The sequence below is a fragment of the Frankliniella occidentalis genome, unplaced genomic scaffold (assembly GCF_000697945.3).
Source record: "Frankliniella occidentalis isolate FOCC.00 unplaced genomic scaffold, Focc_3.1 Scaffold43, whole genome shotgun sequence".
NCBI classification, from domain to species: domain Eukaryota; kingdom Metazoa; phylum Arthropoda; class Insecta; order Thysanoptera; family Thripidae; genus Frankliniella; species Frankliniella occidentalis.
In genome coordinates, this window is record NW_026267173.1 from 419,878 (window position 1) to 436,654 (window position 16,777).

At 36.6% G+C, this 16,777-nt stretch overlaps 4 protein-coding genes across 7 annotated transcripts; 2 read left to right on the forward strand and 2 right to left on the reverse strand.

Moving 5' to 3' along the window:
* Window positions 1–2,955: 2,955 nt before the first annotated feature.
* LOC113217346 (solute carrier family 25 member 16-like) lies at window positions 2,956–6,526 on the forward strand. The gene is made up of 7 exons (XM_026437207.2): window positions 2,956–3,381; window positions 3,602–3,694; window positions 3,845–3,978; window positions 4,117–4,314; window positions 4,392–4,548; window positions 4,621–4,762; window positions 4,856–6,526. The coding sequence occupies exons 1-7, from the start codon at window positions 3,336–3,338 to the stop codon at window positions 5,025–5,027; spliced, it is 942 nt and encodes a 313-aa protein (XP_026292992.1). The 5' UTR covers window positions 2,956–3,335; the 3' UTR covers window positions 5,028–6,526.
* On the reverse strand, window positions 6,343–8,743 carry LOC113217347 (thioredoxin domain-containing protein 15). Its single transcript, XM_026437208.2, has 7 exons — window positions 8,368–8,743; window positions 8,065–8,145; window positions 7,896–7,981; window positions 7,601–7,780; window positions 7,284–7,483; window positions 7,062–7,192; window positions 6,343–6,937 (listed from the first exon to the last, which is right to left on the reverse strand). The coding sequence occupies exons 2-7, from the start codon at window positions 8,120–8,122 to the stop codon at window positions 6,714–6,716; spliced, it is 879 nt and encodes a 292-aa protein (XP_026292993.1). The 5' UTR covers window positions 8,123–8,145; window positions 8,368–8,743; the 3' UTR covers window positions 6,343–6,713.
* A 138-nt stretch (window positions 8,744–8,881) lies between these two features.
* LOC113217343 (ADAM 17-like protease) lies at window positions 8,882–15,005 on the forward strand. 4 transcript variants are annotated; one of them, XM_026437202.2, is made up of 14 exons: window positions 8,882–9,081; window positions 9,349–9,487; window positions 9,596–9,696; window positions 9,777–9,898; window positions 9,987–10,128; window positions 10,203–10,396; window positions 10,502–10,696; window positions 10,831–10,975; window positions 11,902–12,137; window positions 12,223–12,431; window positions 12,517–12,755; window positions 13,395–13,430; window positions 13,574–13,689; window positions 13,766–15,005. In XM_026437202.2, exons 1-14 carry the CDS (start codon window positions 9,012–9,014, stop codon window positions 14,078–14,080), a joined length of 2,259 nt encoding a protein of 752 aa, XP_026292987.1. In that variant the 5' UTR covers window positions 8,882–9,011; the 3' UTR covers window positions 14,081–15,005. The 4 variants fall into 4 exon arrangements, with proteins under 4 accessions (XP_026292987.1, XP_026292989.1, XP_026292988.1 ...); XM_026437203.2 differs by lacking the exon at window positions 10,831–10,975 and adding an exon at window positions 11,201–11,339 and having other exon boundaries at window positions 8,883–9,081; XM_026437204.2 differs by lacking the exon at window positions 13,395–13,430.
* Window positions 15,006–15,033: 28 nt separating this feature from the next.
* LOC113217344 (protein N-lysine methyltransferase METTL21D-like) lies at window positions 15,034–16,005 on the reverse strand. Its single transcript, XM_026437206.2, has 3 exons — window positions 15,647–16,005; window positions 15,374–15,563; window positions 15,034–15,288 (listed from the first exon to the last, which is right to left on the reverse strand). The coding sequence occupies exons 1-3, from the start codon at window positions 15,898–15,900 to the stop codon at window positions 15,064–15,066; spliced, it is 669 nt and encodes a 222-aa protein (XP_026292991.1). The 5' UTR covers window positions 15,901–16,005; the 3' UTR covers window positions 15,034–15,063.
* Window positions 16,006–16,777: the final 772 nt, after the last annotated feature.

The following is a 16,777-nucleotide window of genomic DNA, read 5'->3' on the forward strand; positions in this document are numbered from 1 at the left end:
TGGATGGAAGGTCTGAGTCAGGAGGAGGTAATGCATTTTCACTTGAAAATACAGAAAGATTCTGGGGCGAGGTAGCGGAGCCTTGTAAAGGTTCCACAGAATACACAATTGCAGGTTTTGATGAAAAAGCAGAATCTATACATTTTTGTTGAGTAGCAGCACAGTGTGACTTTCCTAGCTGGAACATTGATGAATGACTAGAAAATTCAGCTAAATCCTTAGATTTATAATGGCAACCTTCACAAAATAATTCTGAGTTTCCTTGCAATTTTGCATTGGAATTCTGTTGAACAGACTCTGATGAGCAGGGTTTTATCTGCTGCAAAGGAATTGCCTTAGATGCCACATCTCCGAGAATATTTAATGATAGTCCATCAGAACTTGTCTCAGGTCTTGAACACCCCAGCTGTTTTTCACAGTATGAAGTGCTTTTCTTTTCTCGATTACTAAACACTTCTAGTTTAGATTCCTCTTCTCGAACAGCAGACTTCAACAGAGCTACTAAGGGATCTGTAGGATTTATACTTTCAGCTGACGGAATAACATGAATCTAGAAATTAATAAGTAACAGTGTGACTGAAGATGTGTTCATAGTCAGGTACCAAAAATGTGTGTAAGACAATTTCCCACTCACCTGTGAGTTTGATTTTTTGAGGAGACATTGCAAAGGCGGAAAGTCTAGTTTGTGGACACTTTTGAGATGTCTCCTAAGATCCTGATTTTGTAAAAAGCGAGTACCACACAATCCACAAATAAAACGCCTTATCCCAGCATGTACACACTGAATATGACGAAGCAAAGACTTTCTTGATGTTGATGATGAACCACATTGATGACACATATGTGATGCTTTTGCATTGTGAACTGTAATTTCATGCATTCTTAGAGTCTAAGGAAAGAAAATTTTTAATTTATATTAATAATAAATATACATATTATCTATAGTATAAATTGATAATTGAGAAATACAATCTACCTGTAATCTTCTAAATGTCAATCCACATTTGTCACATAGATGTGGCTTGTGTTCAGTATGTGTTAAAATATGGGTACGTAACCCTGACAGTGTAGAACAGTTGACAGAACATTGCATGCATTTGTACCTTAGACAAAGAAGGAAAAATGCTTATGATGGTCTCCAAGAAAGTACAAGAAGAAAAAGCACAGAGGGAAACTCACCGAATTAATCCAGGTTTGACTTGAATTCCATGACAACGCATATGCTTTTTGAAACCTCTACGATGTTGGAATGACATTTTGCAGATATCACAAAAGAAAGGTGTCTGGTGGTCAAGAGCGTGAACCATCAACTTTTTCTTACTGTCGAATTTCTTTGAGCATTCTGAGCACCGGAAAATTGTATCCTAAAAGGAAGACAAAAAAAATAGCAATAAAAATGGAAGTTTTAAAGTATTTCCCACAAACAGAATCGAAAATTTCAGCACACATCTGAAATACTTACAAGAGAGACTGAAGTAGATGTGTTTTTAAAATTCTTTGTATCATTATTAAGTGATGGGTTACTGATTTCCACAGCATTTTCTTTACTGGGTACACAAGTGTCAATAGTCGATGCTGATGCCATGCCTTTCAACTCAGAAATGTTGGATTCAATTTGAGTCATGAACAACTTATCTAGAATTTCTTCTTCTTCATCTTGTTTTTTCAATCCTGTCAAAATATTCTGAATCTCTTGACCATTGTGCACACTTCTCAGATGCTTTACTAGCGTTACTTCATGGTAGTCACTTTTGATACTAGCATCCTCACACAACTTCAAACCACAAAGATCACACGTATTTCGATTGTGTCTTAGACTATGTAACTGTAGTATGTGGCTGCTCGTAAAATGACAACCACAGATGATACAAATAAGATGCTTTTTTTGGTAGAGGCATTGCTGGAGGTGTTCTCTTAAAAGGAATCCACATGGAAAAGACGCAGAACACCATTTACACTTTTCTGTAGATATATGTTGAAGTCTATGGACATCCTTTTCAGTTTCATTCATAAACACCTCATAGCACACTTCACATGTAAAATCTGGGTAAGATAAGTGATGAATTATCTTCATGTGTTCAGTTCTTCCTTTGGTAAACACCTTATCACACACAAAGCACTGAAACCAATAGTCAATTACGTGAATGCTGCAAATGTGTGAACAAATATCCAGAAACATAATGAAAAGAATTACAAAAAAACCTACTACTTCAGGATTGGAAATTAAATGGCTATTCTGGAGATGATGAAAAAGCTGGCTTGGTGTAAGAAAAGTGTGACCACACTTTGGACAGGTTCGTCTCTCCAAACAAACTTCAAAATTCCCATTCCAAAACGCTTCATAGGCTGATGATATGTTTTCAATAATATTTTCTTCCGATTTACTAAGATCTGGATGAACCAAATTTTCTCGAAATATTTCAATGTAGACCTCATCTTTATCCTGTTTGTTAAATTCCCCTCCATGTTCAGAGGATAAACAGTCGTTGTCACTAGCACTGCTGATAGGAATCTGATTGCTCTGTGGTGCAACTATCAGTTTACCATCATAGAATGTGTAAACAGTTTCTTGCAACTGAGGTTCTACTGATGAACTTATTAACTTGCTTAAATTCTCTGATGAAGTCATTTAAATTGTCAGGTAGGTTTATAAATATTTTAAAAATCGACGTAAGGATGTGAAGAATGATTGAAAAACAATAGAAACTTCCAAAAAACTACGATGTACATTTAGCTGTGACAGAATTCATAGCTTTTTCCTGTTTTTCATATTTTAACTAAAAAGATAGACGTATGGTTTGGTTATGTTCCCCTGTAAACAACAACAAGTATATTTCTCATCTTGATTTGATCTGACAAAACGAAGTAAGTATGAAAAATTCAGTGTGGAAAAAAAGAGGGGGGGGGGGGGCGAGGAGGGGTAGAGGTGCTTGTCAAATGTTCTCAAGGTGGCCGGTCGAACTGAATTCAAGGTGCATCCGCGGCATCGCAGGGCGCACAAAGTGTCGGTCAAAATCCAAACTCCATCCTTCAGCATTCGAAATGAGGCATGCACCATCAAATTTTATGACACTCTCAGCCTTGCGCGCCGGAAAGTCACAAGCAACCAAAGCGCAACAAGACTGTGATTCCCCATCCAGCTCCAGCTTTCTCCTGCAGTCTCTACCCCTCCCCTTTCCCCTCTGGAGCTAAAGACGTTTCTTTGGAGAAAGTTACAGCTGACCCGTCCCTCATCCTCAACAGCAGGTGCCACGCGATTGTTATATTGTTTTGGAATAGTTTCTGCTGTAAACCGGACGTAGAAGTTACAACAGTTCTATTATTGGCCAGGCATCATGAGTTCCTCTAATCAGGATCAGTACAAGACCCTTTTAAGTGGAGGTAAGTAAAATTGTTTCTTAAATAATCTTCTCCCTCTTGTCATGTATAATGATCATCTCTCAGGACACTCCAATGTTGTTCGAGCATCACAAATGTGTTGCGCTTATTGTGTTTCTTTCATTTGTTGTGGTTTCATAGCTCCTGGGCTTGCTAAAGAATTGTTTTTTTTGTCATTTTTGATCCTTACAAGTCAACAATTTTTCTTTGATCAATTTACTAGGTATCGCTGGAATGTGCTCAAAAACTACTGTGGCTCCACTTGATCGCATCAAAATTCTCTTTCAAGCTCACAACAGCCACTACAAAAACCTCGGTAAAGTATAATTGGTATTTATCGGCATTAATGTTGACTCTAAAATACAATGGATAAGTGCAAATGAACAACTAACAGTTGCCATCTCTCTCAGACAATATTTATACAGGTATGTTTAGGTTATTATTTATACCTGTATCTTGTATTCAGGTGTTTGGTCTGGCCTCAATGCCATTCGTAAAAATGAAGGATTTATGGCCCTGTACAAGGGCAATGGAGCCCAAATGGTTCGAATATTTCCCTACGCAGCCATACAGTTTACAGCATTTGAACAATACAAGAAGGTACATCACATATTAGAGTCATAAGAAACTTTGTTCCACTAGATGAAAATCATTTTAAGTCTTATAAAACAGGAATATGACTCAGTAAATATTATTCCATTTTATTTATTAATTTGCTTTTGAAATTGTTGTTTCCAGACTTTTAAATCTTTTTTAGGAACTGACACTGTGTTGGGGGCTTTTGCTGTTAAATTTGGAGCTGGTGCATGTGCAGGGACTACAGCAGTCACTGCTACGTATCCTCTTGACACTGTTCGTGCTAGATTAGCTTTCCAAGTTAAGGGAGAGCACAAATACAAAGGCATTATTGATGCATTCAAAACTATTTATAAAAGTGTATGTACCCAGCATGTGTGTAATTTTGTGAGGCTGTTGCTAGAGCTGGTCTGAGTTTCTTTTTATTTCTTTTACAGGAGGGCGGTTTATTAGCACTATATCGGGGTTTCATACCCACACTTTGTGGGATATTTCCATACGCTGGGTGCTCATTTTATTCTTTTGAAACACTAAAGAATTTATGCATGCTGTATCTTCCATCTTATACATGCGAAACATGTGCGGAAAATACTGGTAAGTTCTATCTCATTAACTTGTGTGTGCTTTATCGTAAACAAGTTCTTCGACAAATTGATGTTTTGACAGGTGGATTAGTGTTGCTATTGCCTGCCAAGTTGGTATGTGGCGGCTTTGCTGGTGCAGTTGCCCAAATAGTGTCATATCCCTTGGATGTCACCCGAAGACGAATGCAGCTTGCCATGATGGATCAAGAAACTGCAAAGTTTGCGTATGTTCTCTTATGTTCCTTCATGTTAAGATGTTTTGTTTTCTTCTATTTTTATTTTTTTATTTCTGAGTTGTGCTGGTTTTCTGTTCACAGCCAAAGTATGTGGGGAACCTTGAAAATGACCTACAAAGAAAATGGAATTGTGAGAGGACTCTACCGTGGCATGAGTACTAACTTCTACAGGGCGGGTCCTATGTTTGCGGTATCTTTCTCAACATTTGAACTTATGAAACAGTTACTTGGACTAGACACTGGGTCATCATAAGAGCTTTTTGGCTTGGGAATGTGAAAGCAACCATTTATGAAATTAACAAGTCGGCTTAAATGTTTGAGGAGGGAGAAGAGTATACTGAGTATAATTGAAGTACAAGATAATTTTGAATCTTACCTAGATGGGAACAGTAAAATGTATACTGTTTTGTTAATCAAAATAGCGTTTTGTGACTGATGTTTGTTATATACAGTTTTAAAATTTAATTTTATGAAAAGTAATTTTAAGGCAATAGCAAATTGTTATATTTTCAGTCAGAGTTTTTTGTTGAGCATTTGTATGCATTTTTTTTCTACCTATTTAAGCATTGTCTCTTACCAGTTTAGTTTCCCCAAAGGGTTTCTCACTAGTCAACCCTACTTGTTGAAGGTACGTTTTTCTTCTTTTTGCTCATAATTCCAAAGTGAGTCAAATGAAAACCAGAGGTCTTGTTAAAGTACCCCCCGCAATCCAAGTTTTACCACTATTACCAATATTCTATTACTCCCATGCACTCTTTTCGTCACATATAGAAATCCCAAATAGCTCAGAGAAGTTATTACAAAGTCAGAGTAATGATACTTGCAAAATATCTTAGCTTTGTCAAAACCAGCATTTAAGCAGCACACAAATTTATTTATAGACGCCTATGTGTCATTTTAAGGTACTGCATATTGATTGCAAGACACCTAAATATGTGATGATTCTGCAATGATGTTGTTATCTAGTTTTTATTGAGAAAGGACTGACATAAATGACCAAATCATAAAATATATATATTGTTTTTTTTTAAACTAGTGAAATTAGTGTGAATTTTAAGTGTACCACATATTGTTCTTGTTAGACATTTATAAATCAAGATGTGGTATTCATTCCACAAATGGAGATTTTATGATGTTAATTGACCCAAATCAACAATGATTTCATTGCTTACAGTAATTTTTATTTATTTTCTACCTTCAGTAATTGTTACCATGTTCTTGTTTTTATTTTTAGCTGTTAACGAGGTGGTGGTTAAGTTAATTGTGTATTGACAAGTTATTAGGTAAGTAATGCCTCAAGCAGCTTGGCTTGCTTGGCAAAGAATGAGATGTGATGATTTTCTACAAGCTCATTACAAATTTGTTGTTGTGGTGTTACCTGTGGTTATTTATCACTATTTTCAGCAATAATGCAATGGTGTGTTGATTATATATGGATACACTGATAAATATCTCTTCTGTAGAAATATCTTGCCAATAGTAGCCAACCTACCACCATGAGACTCATGAAGTTTTAGTTTAATGATAATATAATCGGAAACAGGTTACAGAAATAAAGTAACCCGCTCTTGTTCACATTACCATTCTCCTTCACAATTTTATATGCTCAAATCATCACACTGTGCATTGTAATCGTCAGAAGTTTGAACTGTGAGAATGATTATAACAATTTGTAGCATGTAGCACACTAGAAAAAACCAAATGAATTGTAGACCGCACTACCAAAAGAAATACATAAGTATTTGAGTGAAACCTCAGGTGTCCAATATCAACTTTGATAATATTCCTTTCATTTAACTTTGGCAAAAAAGAAAAGTTGTATCATGAAACAAGTATCCCTCCTAGTTTGTTTTCTTTTAATTGGAGTAATAGGAAATACATTCATGGAGTGAGACAAGAAGCTAATGTGACAACAATTGATATAAATAAATACTACATATTAATCCATATGATCATGTTGTGCTTCACTTTCTCTCCAAGTAACCTTTACAACTTCTATCATTTTTCTATACCATGACGATTTGGCAAAGAAAACTAGAGCTGATCCAGCCAAAAAACCCCAGGAGAGCCACAAGAAGAAATCTGGTTCCTTCACCACAACACTAGGCACAGGGCCATTAAAGTCCGCAGAAGTAACAGATATCTTCTCCAAAGCGGGTATTGCTAGAACAATTAAAAGTCACATTTAAAACCAGCCCGATTTAGTATTGTAGAAATTATAACCAATTTGTATTAAGTACTGTAATGTCTAGAAGCTTAATGAATAACAGGACTTGATCATACTTACTTGTAAACTTAGTTATGAATGTAGAGAATCTTTCTAATGTATAATCAGTCTCATTAAATTTCACAGCTGGTCTTCCATTGTGGAATAAAATAAAGGTGGGAACTCCAACAACTCCATATTGAGTGTTGAACCTAAGAGTAAAAAGAAAGTTCATAATGCTTGATTGAACAAACACAAAACACATGGAAAGAGTAGGGGAGGGTAAGGAAATGTTCATCTTACATATGATACTTCATTGCATCTACTGCAACTATTCTTAAGTTCGGAAATGCTCTCGGAAGAGCATTGAGATGAGGTGCAGCCATTGTGCTGAATGGACACCATCTTGCAAAAAAGTAAACTCCAAGGCAATCTGCTGTTATGGCTCTTGTTATATTAGGGTTCACCACAAGCAAATTTAATAGGCGAGTAGAATTAACAATCTGAAAAATTTGAAAGATTATTGATTGAATGAACAGCATATAGTTTAACTTAATTCAAACAGACAGTCTCAATATTTGTTGCAATTAAGCTGTGCAATCATGGTGAGCATTACGTACCTCAACTTCATGAGATATGTTTTCAGACCTTGAGCAGTTGATAAATACTTGGGTAACATTTTTAGGGCTTAGTGTCGAATTGTCAGACAGATTTGAATCATTGACGTCTTCTGTGTCTGTCTGAAGTGGGTCCTCCACAACTTGAGAAGAGCTGTCAGAATCAGAAAGATCTCCAGCTTCCTGTGAGCGACAAGTAAAATGAGAAAATTTGTTTTTATTTATAGGTGATGAACCTGAGGAGACAAATAGAAATATCATTATCGAATAACAGAACTGATTAAACAATGATGCATACCGTGAGCTTTTCAACTAAACCATCACTTAAAATATCAGGAGTATTTGCAGTGTCAAGAATGGTTTCTGGATCTCCAGATTGCACTCCTGAAATAAGAAGTACAATGAGTTGTTAATTTCAAATGAAATCAAGTGGCAAATCTTAACTGTCATCAGCTTCCAAGAATTACCGCAAAACAGGACAAGCACGAAAATTATTAGATGATGGAGATTCATGATGACTTTCATAAACTTTGGAAGTTTTCAGAATACTGGAAGAGAATTCATGAGTTACAAAAGTAGAATGTGAACAAATTCAATACTATCACACATACCGATATCAGAACGATATCAAACGAGTAATAATGTAAAATAGACAATATGACATTATGCACACAAATAAGCACAAAAGAAACTGAAGGTTATGTGCGATTTGAAAAGCCATAATACAACATGACTGAAGTCGTAACAATTTCTGGTGCAAGATTTGGTACCTTTACATCAAAATCCATCTCTGAGACCTTTACTTTGAAACCTTAGACATGAAACATATTAGTTTCGACGTCAAACACCTATAAAGCACTAGCAGAAAAGCAGAAATGTGTTGACTTTTAACTTCGTCGCTGCTCAGCTGTTTATACAATGCTACCAACGCACTACTTTCTGCCACGCCACATACATAATTTGTGTTTATAATGTTCTGATAGTTATTCTGATCGTTTTAATAAAAATATTTTATCTTGTTCACATGTTGTTACTGTAGTGTAGACATTTTTTCTTCAAGTTAGGTGTGTACGCTAGGTGTGTGTACAGTCACAGCAGAAGCAGAAGCAGAAGTAAACTTAGTTTACAAATTTCAGAATAAAATTGTTCAAAGTAAGGGAACATTGATGCGACATCATACGAAATCGTAATCAAACGGCGATATTTACGACTCGCATTTCATTGATTGATGTGTTTACTTGTCGTTCGAGTTCGAAATTCTTTTGTTCGCGGGAGGGAGCAGGTGGGAGTGGGGTGGGGTGGAAGATCGGAGTCTTCTGCTAAACTGTCGTACTTCATTGTCCGTTCATTGTCACATGTAGAAACATTTAGTCAATACTTTTGTGTACTCATAAGACCCAAAATAGTGTATGAAATGTGTGTGAAAATGTTATTGGTATTTCATTGGTGCCTCCTGCTTCTGACCCAATGCTGGAATGTGAACGGTAAGTCTACATGTTGATTTTAATTTTTGACCCTCGCATTTGTTGTTATGATTATTGTCTTCGATTCCCCAAATCCTTTTTACTCTAGTGTTTTATATACTTATTTATTTATGTACATTTTAAACGAACTGTGCAATCGTCTAATTTGTCAGTATCCTTATGATTTGCGACCTAAAATATTACCCTTAACCTTATCCACATGGGTTGGGCTGGGCTTATCAGTTATCAGCTAGCCTTTTTTCTACATCTGTTATTTTAATTTTTCAGGGTCCATTTACAAGAATTTGAAGCATTTTGATACCCTTCATTTGTCTCATCTCACTCACAATATAGTGAAACGTGGAGTTAATCCCAGTTCTCATCCATTTAATCACATTAAAGAAATCAATTTTCGAACGTTGGGAAAGTAAGTTTGGCTGTAGTTTTTTTCTCATATACTCATATTTTCTTTTTATTGCTTTTTATACTACTTTGTTCTGATTTATTCTATGATATTCTATTGTGACTCTTGCAGAGACTTTCGATTAATATTATCTCCGAGAAAAGGAGTCTTACATTCAAGGTTTGAAGCCGCCATTGTAGATGGGGATGGAATTGAAAAGCCTGTCAGCATAAGTAAGTTATCCTTTTACATATTGTTTGGGTTATTAAATTATTTCCTGTAACAAATCTTTTGACCTATGTACCACTTGCAGATCATGAGGACTTTTATGAAGGGAGGCTATTTGGGGAGACAAACTCACATGTTAGTGCACACTTAGAGGATGGTATGATGACAGCATCCATCCACGTAGGAGACGAAACATACCACATTGAGGTACAATCTCTGTTCTTCAAAGTCTCTTTCGAAGAAAAAAAAATTGATATTAACACCACTATTGTTTCTTTTGTATCGACCATTTTAGCCCTCTTGGCGGCATTTGCCCCACCTTGGTAATGAGTCAATGATTGCATATCGTGCCTCAGATATTCAGTACAGTTGGCATAAACCTGATGACGGCCCTAGTAAACCTAAACCAACTTGTGGATATGTGAAAGAAGGCCCAGGTAAGGTCCCTCAAAATCTGATTCACCAGAAATCCTTTATGAAATAGTTTACTCCAGTCTTTCCCTTGTACTAGGATGGGATGAACCTGACGAGGATGAAGGAGAACAGGATTCAATTGTTGAGGAAGGGAAATCACGCTGGAAACGTCAGGCTGAAGCTTATGAGTTGTCACCATCTAAAACTCGCTGCCCTCTTCTACTAGTAGCTGACTACCGCTTCTTCACAGAAATGGGAGCTGGGAACACCAAAACCACTATAAATTACTTGGTATAATAAATAACCTCTTTATTTAGTGCACTTCAAATTCTTTTTGTGAGTATAGTGATAAAATATGTAATAATACTAAAACCAATGGATAAATTTAATCTGCAGATTAGCCTTATTGATCGTGTCCATAAAATATACAATGATACATTATGGCAAGATAGAACTGAGCAAGATGGATTCAAAGGCATGGGCTTTGTCATCAAGAAGATTGTAGTTCACAGTGAACCAACTCGAGTTCGTGGGGGAGAGGCTCATTACAACATGGTTAGGGAGAAGTGGGATGTTCGAAATCTTCTTGAGGTGAGTTATCACATTGCTTTTGAGTGTGTTATTAACTTTTGGTTTTACATTCATTGAAACAAAACATGGAAAATTGCAAATAAAATAAAAAATATAGATATTCAAAGTCTTAACCATGGTACATTACATCTCAGCAATTTTCAGCTGATCTGAAGGATGCAGGGTTGTTTTGTCTGACACATCTCTTCACACATCAAACATTTCGCACCTCAGCAGTTCTTGGATTGGCCTACATTGCCTCACCCCGTCCATATGGCTTGGGTGGAATCTGCTCCCATGGTTATTACTTTATTTGAATTTGTGTCTAACTTGAAAGATCGGTGTTTACTCTTCTTTCCACCCACTAACAACCTTTGTTGAAAACTGATCGTAATATGCATGTAAAGGAAGCATCATGGGAAGACTTTCTACTACTAAATAAGAGGTGCTTGAAAGGGTCGCTCGCATGTTCAATGAAAGGGTGGTTTCTGAAATCTGGAGGGTCTTCTCTGCTTTGAATTACAGGTTTTTAGCCGAGAGTATAGTCACAAGGACTTTTGTTTGGCACACCTTTTCACTGACTTAAAGTTTGAGGGTGGTATCCTTGGTCTTGCTTACGTTGGGTCACCAAGACGCAACTCTGTTGGTGGGATCTGCACACCAGGTTCGAAAAGGGTTCAAATGTTCTAGTAATTTAATTAAAACTGCATTGATTTGCATTTTATGTAGTGTATGTAGTGAATTGTCCAACTGTATCTAAATGTGATATGTGCAGTTTTCTTTTAAACTTCCAAAGAAAGAAACACTTTTTTTATTACATTACATCAGATAGCTTACTTAAAACTACGTAATAATTTTTGTTCTCAATTTTCATCAGTTCAGCTTGTTCACTCCAATGCTAAATATCAAATATCTGTTTGTTTGTACTTTTGCATGTCTTGTTATTGTTATTGTTGTTGTTGTTTGCATGTTTGGCACTTTTTTTTCTGGTTGTGGCTTGTGGCTGTATGTCTCAGTACATAGGGGCACTACTTCTTATCACCTTTTTAATTTATTAGAAGAGTACAGCTTTTTCAAGTATTTACCTAGTTTTCAAAACATGCCTTGCCTGCTATTTTCTGTTAGAGAAACAATTGCATGACAGTAACCAAATAAAGTTTTCATTATTGTATCATTTGAATTGTGCCAAATATTTTTTCTGTAATGGCTTCTTAAACATTTTCCAGAGTACTTCAAAAATGGTTATACACTCTACTTGAACTCTGGTCTGAGTTCATCTCGTAATCACTACGGACAGAGAGTAATTACTAGAGAGGCTGACCTTGTGACTGCTCATGAGTTTGGTCATAACTGGGGGTCAGAGCATGATCCTGACACTCCAGATTGCAGTCCAGCTGCTAGTCAAGGTGGATCTTACCTGATGTACACATATAGTGTTAGTGGGTATGATGTTAACAACAAGGTAATGTCAAAACTGCTTCCTGCATAATACATGTGCTCAACAGTTCTTATTTAAGTTATCTCAATTTATCTTACTTCTTTTTCAGTGCTTTTCCCCATGTTCTTTAAAATCTATTCGGAAAGTTCTGCAAGCTAAATCAGGACGGTGTTTTTCGGAGCCAGAAGAATCATTTTGTGGAAACTTACGAGTTGAGGGGGACGAAGAATGTGATGCTGGTCTTCTCGGCACAGAAGACAACGATAACTGTTGTGACAAAAACTGTAGACTCCGTAAGAGTCAAGGGGCTGTATGCAGGTAAATAAGATACAATTACATTTTATTACCTAGTGTTTGTGTTAACCAGATAACCGGGTTTTAATTTATAATTTTGAATCTTTAGTGACAAGAACTCGCCATGTTGTCACAACTGCAAATTTATGCAAACTGGCCTCAAGTGTAGAGAGGCTCAATACGCTACTTGTGAGCAGGAATCACGTTGCACAGGCAATTCAGCTGATTGTCCTCGAAGTCCACCAATGCCAGATGGCACCAATTGCCTTGAGCGTGGTCAATGCCGTGGGGGAAAATGTATTCCATATTGTGAAACACAAAATCTTCAGAGCTGCATGTGTGACATAAGTAAGTATGCCAATAAGTATCTTGAATAGATAGCACTGGAAAAAATATAGTAGTGAATTTAGTGCTCTCAAAGCTCAAATTTGCTTCTTGTTGCTGTAGGAATAGTTTTTTTTTTGTCTCAGAAGACCTAGTCTATTTGTTCCTAGTCTAAACTTCAAACTACCTCTGCTATGGTCTAATAAAATTAGTCACTAGACCTTAAAATATGTTATGTGGAAAAATTAAGATTATTGGAAAAAAGAGGATAACAGATCTTCTTTTCACAGTGGTATCAGTCAAAATACTGTACAATGTGGAAGCAGGGTGTTAAATTTGTGAACAAAATGTAAAGAAAGTTTTGCATGTTCTTGTATACTATAGAAGAGACCTCAAAAGTGTTAAAATTTTCATAATTCCTAGTTGAACTTGTAGCAGTGTGCCTGTCCTATCTTACCACTCACCCCAGTTATTGAAATATGTAGAGCTTCCATTTCATGTTTTTCCTGATGTACAATGTGAATCAATTCTTTGCTTTTTGTTGGTCAAAATGGTAGTAGGGGAGTGAAGACTAGATGTGGTCACACCTCTGCATCCAGACTTTTTTGTGATACATATCTATCTGATTACTTTTCTTTGCTTACTTAATGTTCAAATTTGCAGGGAAAGGAGTCAGCAAAACAATTCAAAAAGAAGATCGTAAGCATGCTTCATATTTTAGTTTAATTTGCTTGATTTTTTAAACATAGTTTGTTTTGATGTTTTTATAATTAACTTTTTCTTATGTGTTGTCTACTGCTCAGAAATCTGACTAATGTTGTGTCTTTTTATCCTACTTTTAGTTGCCAATGCATGCAAGCGGTGCTGCCGTCAAAATTTAAATGACACTTGCTTTCCTGTGGAACCACAAGATATGTTACCCGATGGAACTCCATGTATTCAAGGATTTTGCAACAAGGTAATTAATTTTATTACTTTACACACCTTCATTGAAACTATCTAATGAAATTCTAAATGTTTGTTCTTGTCTTTAGGGTGTCTGTGAGAAGACAGTACAGGATGTTGTAGAACGTTTTTGGGACATTATTGAAGACATCAATATCAATAAGTTATTAATAGTCTTGCGTGACAATATTGTAGGTGCAGTAGTTTTAGTATCAGCAATTATTTGGATTCCTGCTAGTTGTCTAATAAGTTATATAGATCGAAGGCAAAGAAAGGAGGAACAGAAGTATCAGGAATGGATGAGCACTGATAGTTTAGTACATCCATCTGAACCAAGGAAAATTATAAATCTCCAGGTTCCTTCTAGACAGCGACTTAATCAGCAGCACTCAATGTCCCAGTGAATTTTTGACTTAACCAAAAAGAGAAAGAGAGCCATTAACATCAATTGGACAATGTCATAGTATTATTGTGCATTTATTTTTTATTACTGAGTTGCATGTCTTCACAATGACGCCCCGGACTCTGATGTCAATTCATCTACCCTGTTCTGGTACAAAAAGATCCTCCTGGTAAATATTAATACGTCTACATTTTCTTAAAAACATTTTTTTGTGAAATTCTGTTGCAGTTCAAAGGTTTTGTTACTTAGTGCATTCGACTTTGCATAAGCAGTTCATACTTGTTTTGTTAAAACCCCATAGATGTAAACTATTATTATTTTTATTTTTTAAAATGCTTGCCATGAGAGTTAAGACTTAAAAGGGGCAAATGCTGGTTCCTTCTCCTTTAATTCATTGTTTTTCAGATTACGTACTGAAAATTAAGTATATATTTCCCAATTCTATCCTTGTAGTGCTATTTAGAATGCACGTGATGATTACATGTACTTAGTTACACTTTTACCAAAACTCATAATGATTTAGTCAGAATGATAGGGATGAACAGTATGGATATGTGTGTTTTCTGTCACCAGCTAGTCATTTTTTGCTTAATCTAAATGGTTATATTATCTCAATATTGATGCGTGTTTTCATTTTCAGAAACATTTATAGGTAGAATTTGTTTCCTGTTAACAAGAAAGGTATAAATTTTTCTTTCTTTTCATTTATCTATGTTGTGATACTTTCAAAGAATTCATAAGGCATTTACATTGAAAACTATAGTGATTTTGTAATGGTACTTAATTAAATATGAAAAATCCTGCAAAGGAAATTTTAATTCTGTGATTTTAACTAATTATATTTATTTTATTGTTCAAAATAAGAGATGCTAAATGTAAGCTTTAGTCTTGCACTATCTGTGATTAAAATCAGTTTCACAATAGAATGTTTGCTGTCTGATTGAGAAAAGGGTCTAGGCGATATGCATACAAATTTATTTTCAATCAGGGTAACAGGCCACCTCTCAGCAAAAGTATATCAGGGCTTTTAAAAAGAGGATGCTGCTCTTCAGTAGGAATGGGATTGAACTGGAAGAATTTTGTTAATTCAGACATGAACTCCTTCCATATAGCTCTTTGCTTTTCACTGTCTCTCTGTTCTTGACATATTATTATTTCTGTCTCTCTTGTCGAAATTTGTTTCATGGTCTCAACTAATGGGATAATAGACTGTAATATGGATGACATGCATTAATTGATTGCTAGAATTAAACATAGGAAGTACATAAACTTATGCTAGGAACTTTGTACATACCTCAGAGTAATATACACAGTCAGCCAGTAATAAGAGGTCTGGCGATTCCAGTTCATTAATCATCTTGCCCCAACTAAGCTCAGTAGCTCTGACTTGTCCACCTCCGCTGGCCCATACATTCTTATTTTCTTTGATATTAAGTTGAAGTAAAGGAAGTACACTTGGTAAATCAGTCACTGTTACATTAGCTCTGAAAAGAGGCAGGTAGTAGTTAGTGGGAATTGTAGTTTGAGTTTGGAGGTTAAGCCAACATTGTGTCACATCATATATTACCCAAAACAAGCTGCGACAATCCCAACACAGCCAACACCTGCACCCAATTCTAAAGTCTTTACGTTTTTTAAGAAAGAGGGGTTTTCTTTAGAGCGTTTTTCTAAATAACGTGCAAGTACCAAAGAGGCATCCCAAATAACACAACTAACATCTCCCCATTCTTTCTGGTTGAACAGAAGGGTTTTGTCCAAACCTTCCAATTCAAATTCCCTAGTGAAAACACCACTTATTTCTTGATCTGCACTGGTTGACATACTAAAGTAAAGGTTCAGATGTGGGATATAAATATTAAAATCAAAATAGAGGCAAGAGGTGTGTGTGTGTAAACAGTTTGGGCGGCTACGTTAACGTTTCACTAAATTTGTCATACTTCTCAGCAAAGCGGGAAAAACGGTATTCGAACGATTCGAACCAACGACCATCCTCCTTCCTAGAGTCCTCCTCCTTCCGAGCGGGCATCGAGCGCTCTTCCAAAACTTACCCATCATAGGAGGTGGTTTCAGATGGTCCACGCCTCAGCACGGTCGGTTGCCAGCTGGTCCTTCCCCCGCAGAGTTCGGAGAGCGGGGTTGAGGCGGGAGTCGATCTCCAGCCAGCCCGACAGTGTTTGACGAGCTGGTCCTTCCCACCCAACAGAGCCACGGAGTCAAGATGACGACACCTGGTGAGGAGCGTTCGGAGGTACTGTGAGCTTGTTCATTTTTTGTCGTTAATTCCCGACTAAAGGGTGTGCGCAGAAGCCAAGAGCCTACTGTCTGCACCTAAACACGTCACGACGATATATGAAATTCGTCGACGACACTTCTGACAGTCAAAACGACTAACTTTTTGCCAGTGACGCCACTTGATGTCATTGTGACAGATTTCAGTCCCCTTAGGATGATTAAGACGAGGAGTACAATGAGAGGGAACATTCATTAAATGGCACGACAGGACGGTGGTGGCGGGGCGCATTAGGCAAACATTCATACTTTGCGACAAAGCAGCACCGGGCTTTTACATTCATACTTTGCGACGATTGCAGCACCGGGATTTTACTCCACGGACAAAATTGACGAGAAAATAATACAGAATAAGAGGAAAACAGACTGTAGGGCTCACGTTTTCGATTCGTCAGGAAAACGGGTCCAA